At 38.9% G+C, this 21,507-nt stretch overlaps 1 protein-coding gene across 9 annotated transcripts in view; it reads left to right on the plus strand.

Annotated features, from left to right (window-relative positions):
- HERC2 (HECT and RLD domain containing E3 ubiquitin protein ligase 2) overlaps window positions 1-21,507 on the plus strand; it is a 230,679-nt gene that overhangs the window by 134,010 nt on the left and 75,162 nt on the right. For all 9 annotated transcript variants that reach the window (XM_033400202.2, XM_049712569.1, XM_004276886.4 and 6 more), the window contains one exon: window positions 18,594-18,769. In XM_033400202.2, the coding sequence (XP_033256093.2) occupies window positions 18,594-18,769 (176 nt within the window). The remainder of the gene's footprint in view (window positions 1-18,593; window positions 18,770-21,507) is intronic.

A 21,507-nucleotide genomic window follows, 5' to 3' on the forward strand; every position in this document is an offset into this window, starting at 1 on the left:
TCTTATAGTTTTATGAGTACAGTAAGTCCCCTACATACGAACCTTCAAGATGCGAACTTTCAAAGATGAGAACGTGTGTTCACATGTCCAGTCATCTAAGTTAGTTCACGTCTGGCATACATTGTCACATGTGTGCATCCTCTACAAGTGGTTATGCTTTTGGATACTTTACAGTACTGTATAGAATACAGTAGTACAGTATCTTTCTTTTTTTTTCTTTTTTCCGCCCCCCCCAAAGCGTGTGCACACTCACACACACACACACGCAGTAGATAGTGGAGTCCACATTTATAGCAAAGGTATATTCATATACTGTTTTTTTTTATAGGGTTCCCCAACCTTTTATTTATTTATTTTTTTACATCTTTATTGAAGTATAATTGCTTTACAATGGTGTGTTAGTTTCTGCTTTATAACAAAGTGAATCAGTTATACATATACATATGTTCCTATATCTCTTCCCTCTTGCATCTCGCTCCCTCCCACCCTCCCTATCCCACCCCTCTAGGTGGTCACAAAGCACCGAGCTGATCTCCCTGTGCTATGCGGCTGCTTCCCACTAGCTATCTATTTTATGTTTGGTAGTGTATATATGTCCATGCTACTCTCTCTCTTTGTGACAGCTTACCCTTCCCCCTCCTCATATCCTCAAGTCCATTCTCTAGTAGGTCTGTATCTTTATTCCTGTCTTACACCTAGGTTCTTCGTGACATTTTTTCTTTTCCTTAAATTCCATATATATGTGTTAGCATACGGAATTTGTCTTTTTTTTCTGACTTACTTCACTCTGTATGACAGACTCTAGGTCCATCCACCTCAATACAAATAGCTCAATTTCATTTCCTTTTATGGCTGAGTAATATTCCATCGTATATCTGTGCCACATCTTCTTTATCCATTCATCTGATGATGGACACTTAGGTTGTTTCCATCTCCGGGCTATTGTAAATAGAGCTGCAATGAACATTATGGTACATGACTCTTTTTGAATTATGGTTTTCTCAGGATATATGCGCAGTAGTGGGATTGCTGGGTCATATGGCAGTTCTATTTGTAGTTTTTTAAGGAACCTCCATACTGTTCTCCATAGTGGCTGTATGAATTCACATTCCCACCAGCAGTGCAAGAGTGTTCCCTTTTCTCCACACCCTCTCCAGCATTTATTGTTTCTAGATACTTTGATGATGGCCATTCTGACTGGTGTGAGAGGATGTCTCATTGTAGTTTTGATTTGCATTTCTCTAATGATTAATGATGTTGAGCATTCTTTCATGTGTTTGTTGGCAGTCTGTATATCTTCCTTGGGGAAATGTCTACTTAGGTCTTCTGCCCATTTTTGGATTGGGTTGTTTGTTTTTTTGTTATTGAGCTGCATGAGCTGCTTATAAATTTTGGAGATTAATCCTTTGTCAGTTGCTTCATTTGCAAATATTTTCTCCCATTTTGAGGGTTGTCTTCTGGTCTTGTTTATGGTTTCCTTTGCTGTGCAAAAGCTTTGATGTTTCATTAGGTCCCATTTGTTTATTTTTGTTTCTCTAGGAGGTGGGTCAAAAAGGGTCTTGCTGTGATTTATGTCATAGAGTGTTCTGTGATGTTTTCCTCTAAGAGTTTGATAGTTTCTGGCCTTACATTTAGGTCTTTAATCCATTTTGAGCTTATTTTTGTGTATGGTGTTAGGGAGTGATCTAATCTCATACTTTTACATGCACCTATCCAGTTTTCCCAGCACCACTTATTGAAGAGGCTGTCCTTTCTCCACTGTATATTCCTGCCTCCTTTATCAAAGATAAGGTGACCATATGTGCATGGGTTTATCTCTGAGCTTTCTATCCTGTTCCATTGATCTATCTTTCTGTTTTTGTGCCAGTACCATACTGTCTTGATTACTGTAGCTTTGTAGTATAGTCTGAAGTCAGGGAGCCAGATTCCTCCAGCTCTGTTTTTCGTTCTTAAGATTGCTTTGGCTGTTCGGGGTCTTTTGTGTTTCCATACAAATTGTGAAATTTTTTGTTCTAGTTCTGTGAAAAATGCCAGTGGTAGTTTGATAGGGATTGCATTGAATCTGTAGATTGCTTTGGGTAGTAGAGTCATTTTCACAATTTTGATTCTTCCAATCCAAGAACATGGTATATCTCTCCATCTATTTGTATCATCTTTAATTTCTTTCATCAGTGTCTTATAATTTTCTGCATACAGGTCTTTTGTCTCCTTGGGTAGGTTTATTCCTAGATATTTTGTTCTTTTTGTTGCAGTGGTAAATGGGAGTGTTTTCTTGATTTCAGTTTCACATTTTTCATCATTAGTGTATAAGAATGCAAGACATTTCTGCACATTAATTTTGTATCCTGCTACTTTACCAAATTCATTGATTAGCTTAGTAGTTTTCTGGTAGCATCTTTAGGATTCTCTATCTATTGTATCATGTCATCTGCAAAGAGTGACAGCTTTACTTCTTCTTTTCCGATTTGGATTCCTTTTATTTCCTTTTCTTCTCTGATTGCTGAGGCTAAAACTTCCAAAACTCTGTTGAATAAGAGTGGTGAGAGTGGGCAACCTTGTCTTGTTCCTGATCTTAGTGGAAATGCTTTCAGTTTTTCACCATTGAGGATGATGTTGGCTGTGGGCTTGTCATATATGGCCTTTATTATGTTGAGGAAAGTTCCCCCTGTGCCTACTTTCTGCAGGGTTTTTATCATAAACGGGTGTTGAATTTTGTCGAAAGCTTTCTCTGCATCTGTTGAGATGATCATATGGTTTTTCACCTTCAATTTATTAATATGGTGTATCACGTTGATTGATTTGCATATATTGAAGAATCCTTGCACTCCTGGAATAAACCCCACTTGATCATGGTGTATGATCTTTTTAATGTGCTGTTGGATTCTGTTTGCTAGTATTTTGTTGAGGATTTTTGCATCTGTGTTCATCAGTGATACTGGCCTGTAGTTTTCTTTCTTTGTGACATCCTTGTCTGGTTTTGGTATCAGGGTGATGGTGGCCTCGTAGAATGAGTTTGGGAGTGTTACTCCGCTGCTATATTTTGGAAGAGTTTGAGAAGGATAGGGGTTAGCTCTTCTCTAAATGTTTGATAGAAGTCATCTGAAGCCATCTGGTCCTGGGCTTTTGCTTGTTGGAAGATTTTTAATCACAGTTACAATTTCAGTGCTTGTGATTGGTCTGTTCATATTTTCTATTTCTTCCTGATTCAGTCTTGGCAGGTTGTGCATTTCTAAGAATTTGTCCATTTCTTCCAGGTTGTCCATTTTATTGGCATAGAGTTGCTTGTAGTAATCTCTCATGATCTTTTGTATTTCTGCAGTGTCAGTTGTTAGTTCTCCTTTTTCATTTCTCATTCTATTGATTTGAGTCTTCTCCCTTCTTTTCTTGATGAGTCTGGCTAATGGTTTATCAATTTTGTTTATCCTCTCAAAGAACCAGCTTTTAGTTTTATTGACCTTTGCTATCGTTTCCTTCATTTCTTTTTCATTTATTTCTGATCAGATTTTTATGATTTCTTTCCTTCTGCTAACTTTGGGTTTTTTTAATTCTACTTTCTCTAATTGCTTTAGGTGCAAGGTTAGTTTGTTTATTCGAGATGTTTCCTGTTTCTTAAGGTAGTATTTTATTGCTATAAACTTCCCTCTTAGAACTGCTTTTGCTGCATCCCATGGGTTTTGGGTCGTCGTGTCTCCATTGTCATTTGTTTCTAGGTATTTTTTGATTTCCTCTTTGATTTCTTCAGTGATCACTTCGTTTTTAAGTAGTGTATTGTTTACCCTCCATGTGTTTGTATTTTTTATGGATCTTTTCCTGTAATTGATATCTAGTCTCACAGCGTTGTGGTCGGAAAAGATACTTGATACAATTTAAATTTTCTTAAATTTACCAAGGCTTGATTTGTGACCCAAGATATGATCTATCCTGGAGAATGTTCCATGGGCACTTGATGTGTATTCTGTTGTTTTTGGATGGAATGTCCTATAAATGTCAGTTAAGTCCATCTTATCATTTAAAGCTTGTGTTTCCTTATTTATTTTCATTTTGGATGATCTGTCCATTGGTGATAGTGTGGTGTTGAAGTCCCCTACGATGAATGTGTTACTGTCGATTTCCCCTTTTATGGCTCTTAGTATTTGCCTTATGTATTGAGGTGCTCCTTTGTTGGGTGCATAAATATTTACAATTGTTATATCTTCTTCTTGGATCGATCCTTTGATCATTATGTAGTGTCCTTCTTTGTCTCTTCCTGTAGTCTTTATTTTAAAGTCTATTTTGTCTGATATGAGAATTGCTACTCCAGCTTTCTTTTGGTTTCCATTTGCATGGAATATCTTTTTCCATCCCCTTACTTTCAGTCTGTATGTGTCTCTAGGTCTGAAGTGGGTTTCTTGTAGACAGCATATACGTGGGTCTTGTTTTTGTATCCATTCAGCCAATCTGTGTCTTTTGGTGGGAGCATTTAGTCCGTTTACATTTAAGGTAATTATCGATATGTATGTTCCTAGTCCCATTTTCTTAATTGTTTTGGGTTCATTATTGTAGGTCTTTTCCTTCTCTTGTGTTTCTTGCCTAGAGCAGTTCCTTTAGCATTTGGTGTAAAGCTGGGTTGGTGGTGCTTAACTCTCTCAGGTTTTGCTTGTCTGTAAACGTTTTAATTTCTCCACCAAATCTGAATGAAATCCTTGCTGGGTAGAGTAATCTTGGTTGCAGGTTTTTCTCCTTTATCACTTTAAATATCTCTTGCCATTTCCTTCTGGCTTGCAGAGTTTCTGCTGAAAGATCAGCTGTTAACCTTATGGGGATTCCCTTGTGTGTTATTTGTTGTTTTTCCCTTGCTGCTTTTAATATGTTTTCTTTGTATTTAATTTTTTTTTTTTTTTCGGTATGTGGGCCTCTCAGTGTTGTGGCCTCTCCTGTTGCGGAGCACAGGCTCTGGACGCACAGGCTTAGTGGCCATGGCTCACGGGCCCAGCTGCTCTGCGGCATGTGGGATATTTCCGGACCCGGGGCACGAACCCGTGTGCCCTGCATCGGCAGGCGGACTCTCTACCACTGCGCCACCAGGGAAACCCTGTGTTTAATTTTTGACAGTTTGTTTAATATGTGTCTTGGCGTATTTCTCCTTGGATTTATCCTGTATGGGATTCTCTGTGCTTCCTGGACTTGATTAACTATTTCCTTTTGCATATTAGGGAAGTTTTCAACTATAATCTCTTAAAATATTTTCTCAGTCCCTTTCTTTTTCTCTTCTTCTTCTGGAACCCCTATAATTCGAATGTTGGTGCGTTTAATGTTGTCCCAGAGGTCTCTGAGACTGTCTTCAGTTCTTTTCATTCTTTTTTCTTTATTCTGCTCTGCAGTAGTTATTTCCACTATTTTATCTTCCAGGTCACTTACCCGTTCTTCTGCCTCAGTTATTCTGCTATTGATCCCATCTAGAGTATTTTTCATTTCATTTATTGTGTTGTTCATCATTGTTTGTTTCATCTTTAGTTCTTCTAGGTGCTTGTTAAATGTTTCTTGCATTTTGTCTATTCTATTTCCAAGATTTTGGATCATCTTTACTATCATTATTCTGAATTCTTTTCCAGGTAGACTGCCTATTTCCTCTTCATTTGTTAGGTCTGGTGGGTTTTTATCTTGCTCCTTCATCTGCTGTGTGTCTTTCTGTCTTCTCATTTTGCTTATCTTACTGTGTTTGGGGTCTCCTTTTTGCAGGCTGCAGGTTTGTAGTTCCCGTTGTTTTTGGTGTCTGTCCCCAGTGGCTAAAGTTGGTTCAGTAGGTTGTGTAGGCTTCCTGGTGGAGGGGACTAGTGCCTGTGTTCTGGTGGATGAGGCTGGATCTTGTCTTTCTGGTGGGCAGGTCCACGTCTGGTGGTGTGTTTTGGGGTATCTGTGGACTTATTATGATTTTAAGCAGCCTCTCTGCTAATGGATGGGGTTGTGTTCCTGTCTTGCTAGTTGTTTGGCATAGGGTGTCCAGCACTGTAGCTTGCTGGTCATTGAGTGAAGCTGGGTCTTGGTGTTGAGATGGAGATCTCTGGGAGATTTTTGCCGTTTGATATTATGTGGAGCTGGGAGGTCTCTTGTGGACCAGTGTCCTGAAGTTGGCTCTCCCACCTCAGAGGCACAGCACTGACTCCTGGCTACAGCACCAAGAGCCTTTCATCCACACGGCTCAGAATTAAAGGGAGAAAAAGTAGATAGGAAGAAAGGAAGGAAGGAAGAGGGGAGGGAGGGAGGCAGGGAGGAGGGAAGGGAAGGAAGGAAGGAAAGAAAGAAAGAAAGAAAGAAAGAAAGAAAGAAAGAAAGAAAGAAAGAAAGCAGATAAAATAAAATAAGATAAAATAAAATAAAGTTATTAAATTAAAAAGTCATTATTAAGAAAAAAATTTTGTTTGAAAAAGAAAAACAAAAACGGACGTATAGAATCCTAGGACAAATGGTGGGAGTAAAGCTGTACAGACAAAGTCTCACACAGAAGCATACACATACACACAAAGAGAGGAAAAGGGAAAAAAATAATAAATCTTGCTCTCAAAGTCCACCTTAATTTGGGATGATTTGTTGTCTATTCGTGTATTCCACAGATGCAGGGGACATCAAGTTGATTGTGGAGCTTTAATCCGCTGCTTTTGAGGCTGCTGGGAGAGATTTCTCTTTCTCTTCTTTGTTCTCACAGCTTCCGGGGCTCAGCTTTGGATTTGGCCCTGCCTCTGTGTGTAGGTTGCCGGAGGGCGTCTGTTCTTTGCTCAGACAGGACAGGGTTAAAGGAGCAGCTCCTTTGGGGACTCTGGCTCACTCAGGCTGGAGGGGAGGGAGGGGCACGGAGTGCGGGGCGAGCCTGCGGCGGCAGAGGCCAGCATGAGGTTGCACCCGCCTTAGGTGCGCCATGTGTTCTCCCGGGGGAGATGTCCCTGGATCCCAGGACCCTGGCAGTGGCGGGCTGCACAGGCTCCCCGGAAGGAGGTTGTGGATAGTGACCTGTGCTTGCACATAGGCTTCTTGGTGGCGGCCACAGTGCGTTAGCATCTCATACCCGTCTCTGGGGTCCGCAGTTTTTTTTTTTCACATCTTTATTGGAGTATAATTGCTTTACAATGGTGTGTTAGTTTCTGCTTTATAACAAAGTGAATCAGTTATACATATGTTCCCATATCTCTTTCCTCTCGCGTCTCCCTCCCTTCCACCCTCCCTATCCCACACTTCCAGGCGGTCCGCACTTTTAGCCGCGGCTCGCACCCGTCTCTGGAGCTCCTTTAAGCAGCGCGCACCAGGAAACAAAGAGGGAAGAAAAAGTCTCTTGCCTCTTCGTCATGTCCAGACTTTTCCCCGGACTCCCTCCCGGCTAGCCGTGGTGCACTAACCCCCTGCAGGCTGTGTTCATGCCGCCAGCTCCAGTCCTCTCCCTGTGCTCCGACCTCTCCCTGAAGCCCGAGCCTCAGCTCCCAGCCCCGCACGCCCTGGCAGGTGAGCAGACAAGCCTCTCGGGCTGGTGAGTGCCGATCGATACCGATCCTCTGTGCGGGAATCTCTTCGCTTTGCCCTCGGCACCCCTGTTGCTGTTCTCTCCTCCGCGGCTCTGAAGCTTTCCCCTTGTGCCACCCGCAGTCTCCACCCGCGAAGGGGTTTCCTAGTGTGTGGAAACCTTTCCTCCTTCACAGCTTCCTCCCAGTGGTGCACTCCTGTCCCTATCCTTTTGTCTCTGTTTATTCTTTTTTCTTTTGCCCTACCCAGGTACGTGGGGACTTTCTTGCCTTTTGGGAGGTCTGAGGTCTTCTGCCAGCGTTCAGTAGGTGTTCCGTAGGAGTTGTTCCACGTGTAGATGTATTTCTGGTGTATCTGTGGGGAGGAAGGTGATCCCCACATCTTACTCTTCCGCCATCTTCCCCTCGTCCCAGTATCTTTATTTCAAGCCCCGGATAGGCTTTATGGCCTCTATTATGTTGAGGTATGTTCCCTCTGTGCCCACTTTCTGGAGAGTTTTTATCATAAGTGTGTGTTGAATTTTGTCAAAAGCTTTTTCTGCATCCATTTGAGATGATAATACGGTTTTTATTCTTCAATTTGTTAACGTGGTGTATCACACTGATTTGCGGATACTGAAAAATCCTTGCACCCCTGGGAAAATTCTGCTTGATGATGGTGTATGATCCTTTTAATGTATTGTTGGATTCGGTTTGCTAGTATTTCGTTGAGAAGTTTTTTAAAATTTATTTATTTATTTATTTATTCATTTGGTTGAGCCAGGTCTTACTTGCAGCAGTCAGGCTCCTTAGTTGTGGCTCGCAGACTCCTTAGTTGCGTCACGTGGGCTCCTTAGTTGTGGCAGGCAGGTTACTTAGTTGTGGTTCGAGGGCTCCTTAGTTGTGGCTCACCAGCTCCTTAGTTGTGGCACATGGGCTCCTTAGTTGCGGCAGGTGGGCTCTGTTAGTTGAGGCTCACAGGCTCCTTAGTTGCGGTTCACCAGCTGCTTAGTTGCAGCATGCAGGTGGGATCTAGTTCCCTGACGAGGGATCAAACCCAGGCCCCCTGCATTGGGAGCGTGGAGTCTTAACCACCCGCGCCACCAGGGAGGTCACCTGTTGAGGATTTTTGTGTCTATGTTCATCAGTGATAATTGCCCTGTAAATTTTCATTTCTTTTGTGTGTGTGTGTGTGTGTGTGTATGTGTGTGTGTGTGTGTGAGATATCTTTGTCTGGTTTTGCTATCAGGGCGATGGTGGCTTCATAGAATGAGTTTGGGAATGTTCCTTCCTCTGCAGTTTGTTTTTTTGCAGTAGTTTCAGAAGGATAGGTGTTAACTCTTCTCTAAATGTTTGGTAGAATTCACCTGTGAAGCCACCTGGCCCTGAACTTTTGATTGTTGCAAGTTTTAAAATCACAGATTTAGCACATAATTAACTGAAAAGCTTTTGCACAGCAAAGGATACCCTGGAGAAAACGAAAAGACAACCTATTGAATGGGGGAAAAAAATTGAAATGGTATGACTGATAAGGGATTAATATACAACATATATCAACAGCTCATACAACTCAACAGCAAAAAACCAACCCAATTAAAAAATGGGCAGAAGAACTGAATAGACATTTTTCCAAAGAAGAAATGCAGATGGCCAACAGGCAGATGAAAAGATACTCAAAATCACAAATCATCAGTGAAATGCAAATTAAAACCACAATGAGATATCACCTCAGACCTGTCAGAATGGCTGTCATCAAAAAGAACACAAATAACAAATGTTAGCGAGAATTGCAGAAAAGGGAACACTTGTACACTGTTGGTGGGAATGTAAATTGGTACAGGTATATATCCGAAAAAGATAACATGTACCCCAATGTTCATAGCAACATTATTTACAATTGTCAAGATAGGGAAGCAACCTAAGTGTCCATCAACAGAAGAACGGATAAAGATGTGGTACATAAATACAATGGAGTACTGCTCAGCCACAAAAGAGAATGAAAATTTGCCATTTGCAACAACATGGAGGGACTTGGAGGGCATTATGCTAAGTGAAATAAGTCAGACAGAGAAAGACAGATACTGTATGATATCACTTACATGTGGAATCTAAAAAATACACCAGTTAGTGAATATAACAGAAAAAGAAGCTGAGTCACAGACATAGAGAACAAACTAGTGGCTACCAGGGGGAGAAGAAAGAGGGGAGGGGCAATATAGGGGTAGGGGGTTAAGAGGCACAAACTATTAGGTATAAAATAAGCTACAAGGATATATTGTACAACGTGGGGAATATAGCAGATATAGAGTATAACCTATAAAAATTGTGAATCACTATATTGTATACCTGTAACTCACATATTATTATATATCAACTATACATCAATGAAAAATAAATTGCTTAATTGATTTAAAGAAGTCACAGATTCAATATCAGTACTTGTAATTGGTCTGTTCATACTTCCTATTTCTTCGTGATTCTGTCTTGGGAGATTATACCTTTTAGGAATTTGTCCATTTCTTCTAGGTTGTCCATTTAATTGGCATGTTGTTGCTTGTAGTAGTCTCTTATGACCCTTTGTATTTCTGTGCTCTTGGTTATAACTTCTTTTTCATTTCTGATTTTATTGTTTCCGGCCCTCTCCCGTTTTTTTCTTGATGATTCTGACTAAAGGTTTATCAATTTTTTTTTCTGTTTTCAGAGGACCAGCTTATAGTTTCATTGATCTTTTCTATTGGTATTTTAGTCTCTATTTCATTTATTTCTGCTCTGATCTTTATGATTTCTTCTCCTAACTTTGGCTTTTGTTTGTTCTTGTTTCTCTGTTTGCTTTAGGCATAAGGTTTGTTGTTTATTTGAGAACTCCCCTCTTAGAATTGCTTTGCTGCATCTCATAGGTTTTGGATCATCATGTTTTTATTTTCATTTGTCTGTAGGTATTTTCTGATTTCCTCCTTGATTTCTTCAGTGATCCACTGGCTGTTTAGTAGCATATTGTTCAGCCTCCATATGCTTGTTTTTTTTGCAGTTGTTTTCTTGTTGATTTCTAATCTCATAGTGTTGTGGTCGTAAAAGATGCTTGCTATTATTTCAGTTTTCTTAAATTTACCAAGGCTTGCTTTGTGGCCTAGCATGTCATCTATCCTGGAGAATGTTCCATGTGCACTTGAAAAGAATGTGTATTCTGCTACTCTCAGGTAGAATGCTTTATAAATATCAATTAAGCCCCTCTGGTCTAATATGTCATTTAAAGCCTGTGTTTCCTTACTGATTTTCTGTCTGGGTGATCTGTCCACTAATGAAGGTGGGTATTAACATCCCCCACTGTTATTGTGTTACTGTCGATTTCTCCTTTTATGTCTGTTAATGTTTGCCTTATATGTTGAGATGCTTCCCTGTTGGGTGAATATATATTTACAATTGTTGTATTTCCTTGGATTGAAGAAGATATAACATTTCTTCCCCTCATTTTCAGTTTGTATGTGTCTCTAGATCTGAAGTGAGTCTCCTATAGGCAGCAGATATATGGGCCATGTTTTTGTTTCCATTCAGTCAGTCTGTGTCTTTTGGTTGGAGCATTTAGTCCGTTTACATTTAAGGTATTTATCCATATGTATGTTCCTATTGCCGTTTTGCTAATTGTTTTGGATTTGTTTTTGTAGGTCTTTTTTTCCCCTTTCTTCTTTTGTTTTCTTCTGATTTGATGTATATCTTTAGTGTTATTTTGCATTCCTTTTTCTTTTTTGTGTGTATTTCTATTACAGGTTTTTGTTTTGTGGTTACTATGAGGTTTTTGTACAGCAGTCTAGTTAAATATGTGCTTGTTTTAAGTTGCTGATCTCTTAATTTCAAATGCATTTTAGATACCCTGCATTTGTACTCTTCTCCCCTCATGGTCACTGCTTTTGAATTCATATTTTACATCTAATTGTTTTGTCTATCCCTTAAACCCTTATTGTGGGTACAGATGATTTTACTCCTTTTGTCTTTTAACCTCCCTACTAGCTTTGTGTGTGAATGATTTCCTACTGTATGTTTACCTTTACTAGAGAGCTTTTCCATTTTGTAATTTTCTTGTTTCTAGTTGTGTCGTTTTCTTTTCCACCTAGAGGAGTTCCTTTAGCATTTGCTGTAAAGCTGGTTTGATGTTCCTGAATTCTTTTAGCTTTTACTTGTCTGTAAAGCTTTTGTTTTCTTCATCAAATCTCAGTGAGAGCCTTGCAGTGTAGAATATTCTTGGTTATAGGTTCTTCTCTTTCATCACTTTATATTGTGCATTCCCTTCTGGTCTGCAGAGGTTTTGCTGAAAAATCAGCTGATAGCCTTATAGGATTCCCTTGTATGTTGTCTTTTGCTTTTCCCTTGTTACTTTTAATATTCTCTCTTTATCTTTTAATTTTTTCATTTTTATGACAATAGTCCTTGTGTATTCCTCTGCGGGTTAATCCTATATGGGATTCTCTGTGCTTCCTGGACTTGGTTGACTTTTTCCTTTCCCGGCTTAGGTAAGTTTTCAGCTATTATCTCTTCAGATATTTTATCAAGTCCTTTCTCTCTCTCTTCTTCTGGGACCCCTATAATATGAATATTTATGTGCTTGTCGTCGTCCTACTGGTCTCTTAAACTGTCCTCATTTCTTTTTGTTCTCTTTTCTGTTTGGTAGCAGTGATTTCCAGTACTGTGTCTTCTAGCTCACTAATCCATTCTTCTGCCTCATTTAGGCTACTGTTGATTCCTTCTGGTATATTTTTCAGTTCAGTTATTGCATTCCTTAATTCTGTTTGGTTGTTCTGTATATTTTCTAATTCTTTATTTTAAAACTTCTAATTTCTCGCTCTGTGCATCTATTCTCCTTCTGAGTTCTTTCATCATCTTTATCATCATTACTCTGAACTCTTGGGTAGATTGCCTCGACATCACTTAGTTTTTCTTCTGGCGTTTTATCTTGTTACTTTGTCTGAAACATAATCCTGTTGCTGCATTTTGTTTAAATTGCTATTTGTATTTTTATGTATGTGGTAGGTTGGTTCTGCTTCTCAACCTTGGAGAAGTGGCCCTCTGTAAGAGATGTCCTATGCATCCCAGCAGTGCAGTTCCTTCTCATCATCCAAGGAAGGGCCACGGGCCAGCTGGTTCCAGGGTAGGGTCTGGCCTGCATTTGCAGACTTGGTCTGTTGGCTGAAGGACTGTCATTTTCTTGCTTCTGGTGTCTGACCTCTGGTGAGTGAGGCTGGTCTAGATAGTTGAGTGAGTGAGATTCCTGGCAGGTGGGGCTGGTGCCTGCCCCCTGGTAGGTGGAGTTGGGTCTTGGTCCTCTGGTGGGCAGGACCATGTATAGAGGCAGCTGTGGGCTCAGGAAGTCTTTAGGCAGTCTGTCTGCTGATGGCTGTTTCCGCACCTAGTTTGTTGTTTATCCTGAGGCGTTCCAGCATTGGAGCCTAGAGCCTGGTGGGTGGGGCCAGGTCTTGGTGCCAGAATGTCAGCCTCCAGGAGAGCTCATGCAGATGAATATTCTCCTGATATATCTGCCACTAGTGTCTATGCCCCCAGTGTGGGCCACAGCCTCTCCCTGCCTCCCCAGGAGACCCTCCAAGACCAGCAGGTAGATCTGGCCCAGATACCTATCAAATTGCTGCTTTTGCTCTTGGTCCTGGTGCATGTGAGATTTTGCATGCACCCTTTATGAGTGAAGTCTCTATTTCCCCAGTCCTCTGGATCTCCTCCAGTCAAGCCCCCACTGATCTTCAAAGGCAGATGCTCTCAGGGTTCCTCTTCCCAGTGCCAGACCCCCAGGCTGGGGAGCGTGATGTGAGGCTCAGAACTCTCACTCCTGTTGGAGAACCTCTGTAATATAATTATTCTCCAATTTGTGAGTTGCCAACCCTGGTGGGTATGGGATTTAATTATATCATGAGCCTGCCTGTCCTACCAGTCTTGCTGTGGTCCATCTTTATGTCTTTAGCTGTAGAGGATCTTTTCTAGTAGGTGTCAGTCTTTTTCAACGATAGTTGTTCTGCAGATTGTTGTGATTTTGTTGTGCTTGTGAGAAGAGGTAAGCTTAGTGTCCTTCTACTCTGCCATCTTGGCCACTCTCCCATAGTGTTCCTTTTTGATGGTTTGCAAATGACAATGGAGTTGCCTTTTTTTCACCATCTCTATAATAACATTGAGCCCATATTTTCCCCCTTAATTAAATAATTGTATTTATTTTAAAATTTGACATGTATACAACTTGAATTTGTTGCTTATCAGATCAGCTTGAAAAGAAAACAAAACAAATTTCTTCCTCACTATCTTTGGTAAGAAGCAGGGGTAAAAGCTCTTGGCAAAAGTCATTGCCAAGCATGTCAGGGTGCTTTGTGCATTTAGCATTGTGTTATTCACGTTAAATATCTGTTACTATTGCAATAGTTCTTTCTGACCATACATGTGACACTGGAAATTGCTTTTTTGTTTTCATACCTTTAATTTGGTAGTAAGGAAAATTTCAAAATGAATCCAAGTTAATTTTATCTCCTGAAAATTCTGTCTGAGAGAATCAGTGAAGGTTCTTTTAAACAGTACATACTACGGATCAGTGAGACTGCCTTATAAATCTTCCAGTAAATCTTTCCACACAGACGTGAACACTATTTTAGTAAATTAAATATATTTAAAGTAACGCAGGTTAAAGCAGTTTTTTTTAACTACCTATACATTATCTCATAAGAACTTATTTAATTGATATGATAGTGGATAAAGATACCAAATAGTTGACTTTTTATTCATCTAAAGTTTATCATAAGTGAGTTTATTTTTAAATTATTAAATGCAGTTTACCAATCATTGCTTTATTACTTTAAAAAAATTTTTATTGGTGTATAGTTGACTTACAGTGTGTTAGTTTCAGGTGTACAGCAAAGTGAATCAGTTATACATGTACATGTATCCACTCTTTTTTTTAGATTCTTTTCCCATATAGGCCATTACAGAGTATTGAGTAGAGTTCCCTGTGCTATACAGCAGGTTTTTATTAGTTATCCATTTTATATATAGCAGTGTGTATATGTCAGTCCCAGTCTCCCAATTTATCCCTCCTCCCGTTATCCCTTGGTAACTATAAGTTTGTTTTCTACATCCATGACTCTACTTCTGTTTGGTAAATAAGTTCATTTGTACCCTTTTTTTTTAGATTCCACATGTAAGCGATATCATATGATGTTTGTCTTTCTGTGTCTGACTTACTTCACTTGGTATGACCATCTCTAGGTCCATCCATCTTGCTGCAAATGGCATTATTTTGTTCTTTTTTATGGCTGAGTTATATTCCATTGTATATATGTACCACATCTTCTTTATCCATTCCTCTTGTGACGGACATTTATGTTGCTTCCATGTCCTGGCTATTGTAAATAGTGCTCCAGTAAAGATAGGGGTGCATGTGTCTTTTCAAATTATGGTTTTCTCTGGACATATGCCCAGAAGTGGGATTGCTGGGCCATATGGTAGTTCTATTTTTAGCTTTTAAAGGAACCTCCATACTGTTCTCCATAGTGGCTGCACCAATTTACATTCCCACCAACAGTGTAGGAGGGTTCCCGTTGCCCTACACCCTCTGTAGCATTTACTGTTTGTAGATTTTTTGATGATGGATATTCTGACCAGTTTGAGGTGATACCTCATTGTATTTTTGATTTGCATTTGTCTAATAATTAGTGATATTGAGCATCTTTTCATGTGCCTGTTGCCCATCTATCTGTATGTCTTCTTTGGAGAAATGTCTCTTTAGATCTTCCACCCATTTTTTGATTGGGCTATTTGTTTGTTTGATATTGAGCTTCATGAGCTGTTTGTATATTTTGGAGATTAATCCTTTGTTAGTTGCTTTGTTTGCAAATATTTTCTCCCATTCTGACAGTTGTCTTTTTGTTTTGTTTATGGTTTCCTTTGCTGTTCCTTTCCTTTTGAGTTTAATTAGGTCCCATTTGTTTATTTTTATTTTTTTTAAACATCTTTATTGGGGTATAATTGCTTTACAATGGTGTGTTAGTTTCTGCTTTATAACAAAGTGAATCAGTTATACATATACATATGTTCCCATATCTCTTCCCTCTTGTGTCTCCCTCCCTCCCACCCTCCCTAGCCCACCACTCCAGGCGGTCACAAAGCACCGAGCCGATATCCCTGTGCCATGCGGCTGCTTCCCACTAGCTATCTACCTTATGTTTGTTAGTGTGTATACGTCCATTTTATTTTTATTTTCATTACTTTAGGAGGTGGATCAAAAAAGATCTTGCTGCGATTTATGTCAAAGATTGTTTTGCCTATGTTTTCCTCTAAGAGTTTTATAATAATCCAGCCTTACATTTAGGTCTTTAATCCATTTTGAGTTTATTTTTGTGTATGGTGTTAGGGAGTGTTCTAATTTCATTCTTTTATATGTACGTGTCGAGTTTTCCCAGCACCACTTATTAAAGACACTGTCTTTTCTCCATTGTAGAGTCTTGCCTCCTTTGTCATAGATTAGGTGACCATCGGTGTGTGGGTTTATCTCTGGGCTTTCTATCCCGTTCCATTGATCTGTATTTCTGTTTTTGTGCCAGTACCATACTGTTTTGATTACTGTAGATTTGTAGTATAGTCTGAAGTCAGGGATCCTGGTTCCTCTAGCTTTGTTTTTCTTTTGCAAGATTGCTTTGGCTATTCAGGGTCTTTTGTGTTTCCATACAATCTGTAAATTTTTTTGTTCTAGTTCTGTGAAAAATGCCTTTGGTAATTTGAAATGGGTTGTGTTGGATCTGTAGATTGCTTTGGGTAGTATAGTCATTTTCACAATATTGATTCTTCCAATCTAAGAACATGGTATATCTCTCCATCTGTTTGTGTCGTCTTTGATTTCTTTCATCAGTATCTTATAGTTTTCTGAGTACAGGTCTTTTGCTCCTTGGGTAAGAATCATTGCTTTATTATTTTTTTCTGTCCACATAAAGGCAGGCAAGTTCCATGTGATCCCAGTGTGTTACGTTAAAGCAACTGGTAACACAGTTTTTCAAGGTGGAAGATTGGTAACTTGTATCTAGAGACTATGGGACCATACCAACACTTTCCCCCAGGTCTAAGAGTTGATGCTTTGGCCCTTGGGTACACCAGAAGGTTTTTGTTCTATTTATTTTCTTCCCGTCTTTGATAAATAAAATTTTGGAACACCATTCATTCTTGAATGTCATTAAACTATTTTATGGAATGCCATGTAATAAATTAACAGTTAATACCAATGGTGGTAATAAATTAATAAAGTGGCAAATGATGAAAATTGAAGATATTATTGAGTTTTTCTGAGAAAAGATAATATTGCATTTTAGTGCATTTTATTAACTTATTGCTGGGTAATGGAATGTAGCTTGTCTGTTATCTTAATTATGCTACTGAATTCTTTTTTTTTGTATTTTAAGTAAATCAGTAACCACAGAAATTTATTCAGTAACTGAGATAGGTATTCATGAAAGGTGTATTGATTTTAATAAATTTTCAGTTCAGAACAATTTATTACGTAATATTTGAGAAGCACAGAATAGTGTATTTCACGTATATGAGAAATATGAAGCATTGTGAGTATTCAGAAAATTCAGGGCCCACTCTCCATCCCTCCAACCAACTTAAGAACTAGAATATTACCATTCCTGTAAAGCTACTGGACTCTTTCTTCTAGCATTGCTTTTCCTATCAAAATGGTTTGTGACAGGAATTTTCTAACATAACTGTAAATAGTAAGTATACTGAATCCTCCATGAATCTATCACCTAGTTTCAATGATTATCAACATTTTTGCCAGTCGTGTTTCACTAACTCCGTCCATGTGTCCCCCCTGCCCCCCGCCCTTTTTTTTTTGAGGTGTTAAAGCAAGCTCCAGACATGGCCTTATTTCAGTAGTGAGTACTTCAATTATTCATTTCTAACAAGGACTTTAAAAATGTAACCACAATGCCATCACACCGAAAAGTTTTTCTTTAATATCATAAAATATCCAGTCAATGTTTAAATTTTCCCAATTATCCAATAAATGTTCATTTGTAGTTGGTTACTCTGAATCGTGATTCAGGCAGTGTCTGCACTTTGCACTTCATTAAAATTTTTCACTGTCTTGGTTTTTCCTTGCTAAAGAAAGAAACAGGGTCTCTTTTTCTTGTAGAATTTTTCATTTCTCTGTTTGCCTTTTTCACTCAACCTGTGCTTCCTGTGACATCATAGGTAGATCTTAAGGTTTGATTAGGGCCCATTGAGGCAACAAGAAGTCATTGGTGATGTGTGTGCTTCCTGCTGTTTCAGTGTTTGTTCACATGATATACAGGAATAGAAGAATACTCTGAATGTCAAGTACGGGGGGTGGGGCATTCTGTGGGACAGGGAGCCAACTTTAAAAAATGAATGGCAAAGGTGTAACAGAGGGAGGTTGCATCCTGTTTGGATTCTGATTTGGATAAGCCGAAAATAGAAAGATGTTTATGAGATGATTAGAAAATTTGATCACTGGTAGCATTTAGATGATATAAGATTATTGATTTAGCTATCATAATAGTACTGTGGATATATTTTTTAAATGCCTGTATTTCAGTGATACATACTAAAGTTTTAAAACAACATGCTGCCTGGAATTTTCTTATGATAATCCATATATGAACAAAATCAGTCATCCATTGATAATTGTTGAACTAGGTGATGGGGTTATGGGACTCTGTATTGTTTTCTCTAATTTGTATGTAATCAAGTATTTTTATTATGTTTTAAAAATTATGAAGCCTTTGTGACTACCTGACACCTAATCTCTTTCTTAATCATCTTGGTTTAAGAAAGCTTTAAGACAGAAAAGTTTTGGAGTCATTCAGTAAGGCTATCATACTATTTCATTTTAGTAAGAAAATTACTGTGAGTCCCATGCCTTGGATGAACATCCTTGGTGAATTAACGACTTCTTTTGAAAGCAAACCCCACTCAAATGTGCCTGCCTCAACCCTGCCTAGTATTTCCAGAACTTAAGTAAAGGGGCTCTAACTTTCCACACATTCCATGTCTCATATGTCCTTCTCTCCAGTTAAAGTATCTAATGTGTTTGATTCTGAAAACTCTGTAGCTTACTGTGTTTGTATCTAGTATCACAGGTATATTGAAATTGCAATAAAGCAGTGCAGGAGCTCAGGAATTGATTGTAAAATCCATGGTCTCATCCTGCTGGGACGGATACGTGCGGAGGAGGAAGATTTGGCTGCAGTTCCTTTCTTAGCTTCAGATAATGAGGAGGAAGAGGACGAAAAAGGCAACAGTGGGAGGTGAGAGCTGTTTGCTGTTGGTGGTACTCATGCCCAAACTCTGACTTTCAAAAGCCAGTGTTTAATTGGAGTGTATCTCATAATGAGGATAGTTTAGTGCCGATAGGACTATTTGTTAAGTATTAGTTAATGTTCAAATCATATTCAAAAATATGATTTAATTTAATTTTAGGAAAAATTTAATGTGGAAACACATTGTATTTAGAAAAATTCACTTAAAAGGGAAAATAAAAATGTTAATTTTTCTACCTGAAATATTACTGTTAATATTTTGGTATATATTCTTGTAGTTTTCTCTTTTATCTGTCCCTAATTGTGTTTTCCTTTGGAGATAGTGTGGTATGGTATGTATTTTACAGGCTTTTTTGTTAAGAATTTTATTAATGACTTTGAAATTAAAAATTTTTTATTACAATAAAATATACATAAATTTACCATCTTAACCAGTTAAGTGTATAGTTCAGTGACATTAAGTAAATTTACATTATTGTGCAACCATGAGTAACATCCATCTTTAGAATATCTGTATCATTAGCCTTCTGTTGTATAATTTTATTTTGTACAATATTTCATCTCATGATTAAGTTCTCATTTACTCAGTTCCTTATTTTGTATGAGCCCTGTAGTGATGACTATTACTGTATTTATTCATCCACCATATATTTATTGAACACCTACTGGGGGCTAAACCCTGTTCTCTGTCCTGTGAATGCTGTAGTGAACATGCTAAATAAAACAAGACAAACTCACACACATTAGAGTGGCCTCATGGCTGTGGGAAGTGCACGAAGGAGAAGGGCCTGGTGCTTTGAGCGACTGCAAAGGAGCATTGGGCTGTCAGGAGAACAAGGAAAAACTCCCCCCATCAAAGCAAAGTGGGCAGTAAGGGGTGTTGGCAGGGGAACATCATATACCAAGGGTGAAGAAAGGTGTCTGCCAGGTCTGTGCACATTTGCTTTTTATTCCAAGACCTGTATGGAGGGCTCATGTGCAGTGTCTGTTCTGAGCTCTGTTTACGTCCCAGCAGCAAACAGTGCAGGCAATTACTGTCCTCAGATAAGTTGTCTTTTCACAAATAAATTGCTAAAAGTGAAATTGCCAAGTCGATAGGTGTTTCTCTTGTATTGCTGGTGTAGCTGGGTCCTTGCAGATGTTCACTAGAGGCAGGTAACAGTGCTAGCTGAGCTCTGCTGATCACTGCCCTTAGCACTGAGTGCTTTCTAGTGTGTGACGTGAGCAGTCTGTCCTTTTGAAACAAAGGAGCTTGGCTCTGCACTGCTATTAAGCACATACTCTTAATCATGAAGAGGTGGCCACTGTGGTGATAAATCAGGTCATTCTAGGGATCTTGGGCTTGGATCCTGTCTTGTTTCATTTTGGAAGCTTTGCAAAGAAGTTGAAGAGAAAATAGTCTTATAACACTACCTTATCTAGAATATATGTTATACTATATGTTACAGTTCAAACTGTTTGTGTCTACATGCATTAATTTAATTAAGTGAGGAAAATGACATTTCACTTAAATAAATCATTGGGATTTTTAAGTGAAAGGATTCTAGAGTCACATTTTCTTATTCGGTAGCTACTAAAATGAATTGGGCAAATATAATTAGTACATGTACTATATATGTGAAATAACCACAAAAGTTTGAGCTTTACTCATAGGTGAAATTTTTACACAGCTGGATACATTCACAAAAGAAATTCTAGATATTTGAATGTAATTTTTTTTCCTTTCAAATATCATTAATGAGCTAATAACTAATGAATGGTCCAAGCAGTCTCCCACAGGGCAAGCCCCCAACTAGGGTGTGCCCTCACTGACTACCCGCTGGCATTTGTTCCCCCTGCTGATGCTTACATGGTACCAGTCCTTACATGTCTCAACACTGGTGGAATCCCTTACATACTTTTGAGTAACACTGTGTTACAGGGTATTTCAAATAGAATGTACATATACTTGCTCTCCTTTGCCTGGTATGGGATGAGAGTTTTCCTACCCTTTTATCCCCAAACCATAAAATTTTGATCCCTGAAAGTAAATATTCATTAGTATGTAACACGTTAAAAAATCTTACCTATCTGTAAGCTAATCTCTGGAGTCTTCAGTTGTCTATTGTAGCTTATAAAAATAGAACAAAAGCAAAAAGCTAAAACCTCAAACACAGAAGCAACAGTTTTCTTACCACCTGGCATAAAACTGACAACCAAGCAAATCTAACATTGTTCCATGTACTTCGTGTTCTTATCGTGTTCAAGAATTGATGGACTTTTTTTTTTAATTGATTCAATCTAATTTATTTATGATGTACAACAAATTGGAAGTAACAATAGCCATTTTTCTCAAGTGTTAGCAGTATAGTTAACACTTAATGCATGGACGTCGGTTACTGTGATTTTGTCATTTAAATTTTTTTTTAATTTAATTTTTATTTTATTTTGAATAATGTGTGGACTTTGTTGATCAAACTTTTAACCCATCGAGGGCAGGTCAGGAGATGGGATGAATGAGATGGCCTGTGCTTCAGGAGCCTCGGGGGGCTGGTGAGACCTCCCCTGGCAGAATGGAGATTTGGACCTCCTCCTCCAACACAGCTGGCCAGCACAGTGGGCAGAGGGTGTAAAGGAAGAAATTTGCATTTTGCCTCGGGACATGTGTTTGTGTTTGAGTACATCAGAGGCCATGTGGCTACATCCATTTTATTATTTCTTTGCGGGGAAAATATGACCAAACAGGG

Source organism: Orcinus orca, chromosome 7, assembly GCF_937001465.1.
Source record: "Orcinus orca chromosome 7, mOrcOrc1.1, whole genome shotgun sequence".
Classification (NCBI taxonomy): Eukaryota; Metazoa; Chordata; class Mammalia; order Artiodactyla; family Delphinidae; genus Orcinus; species Orcinus orca.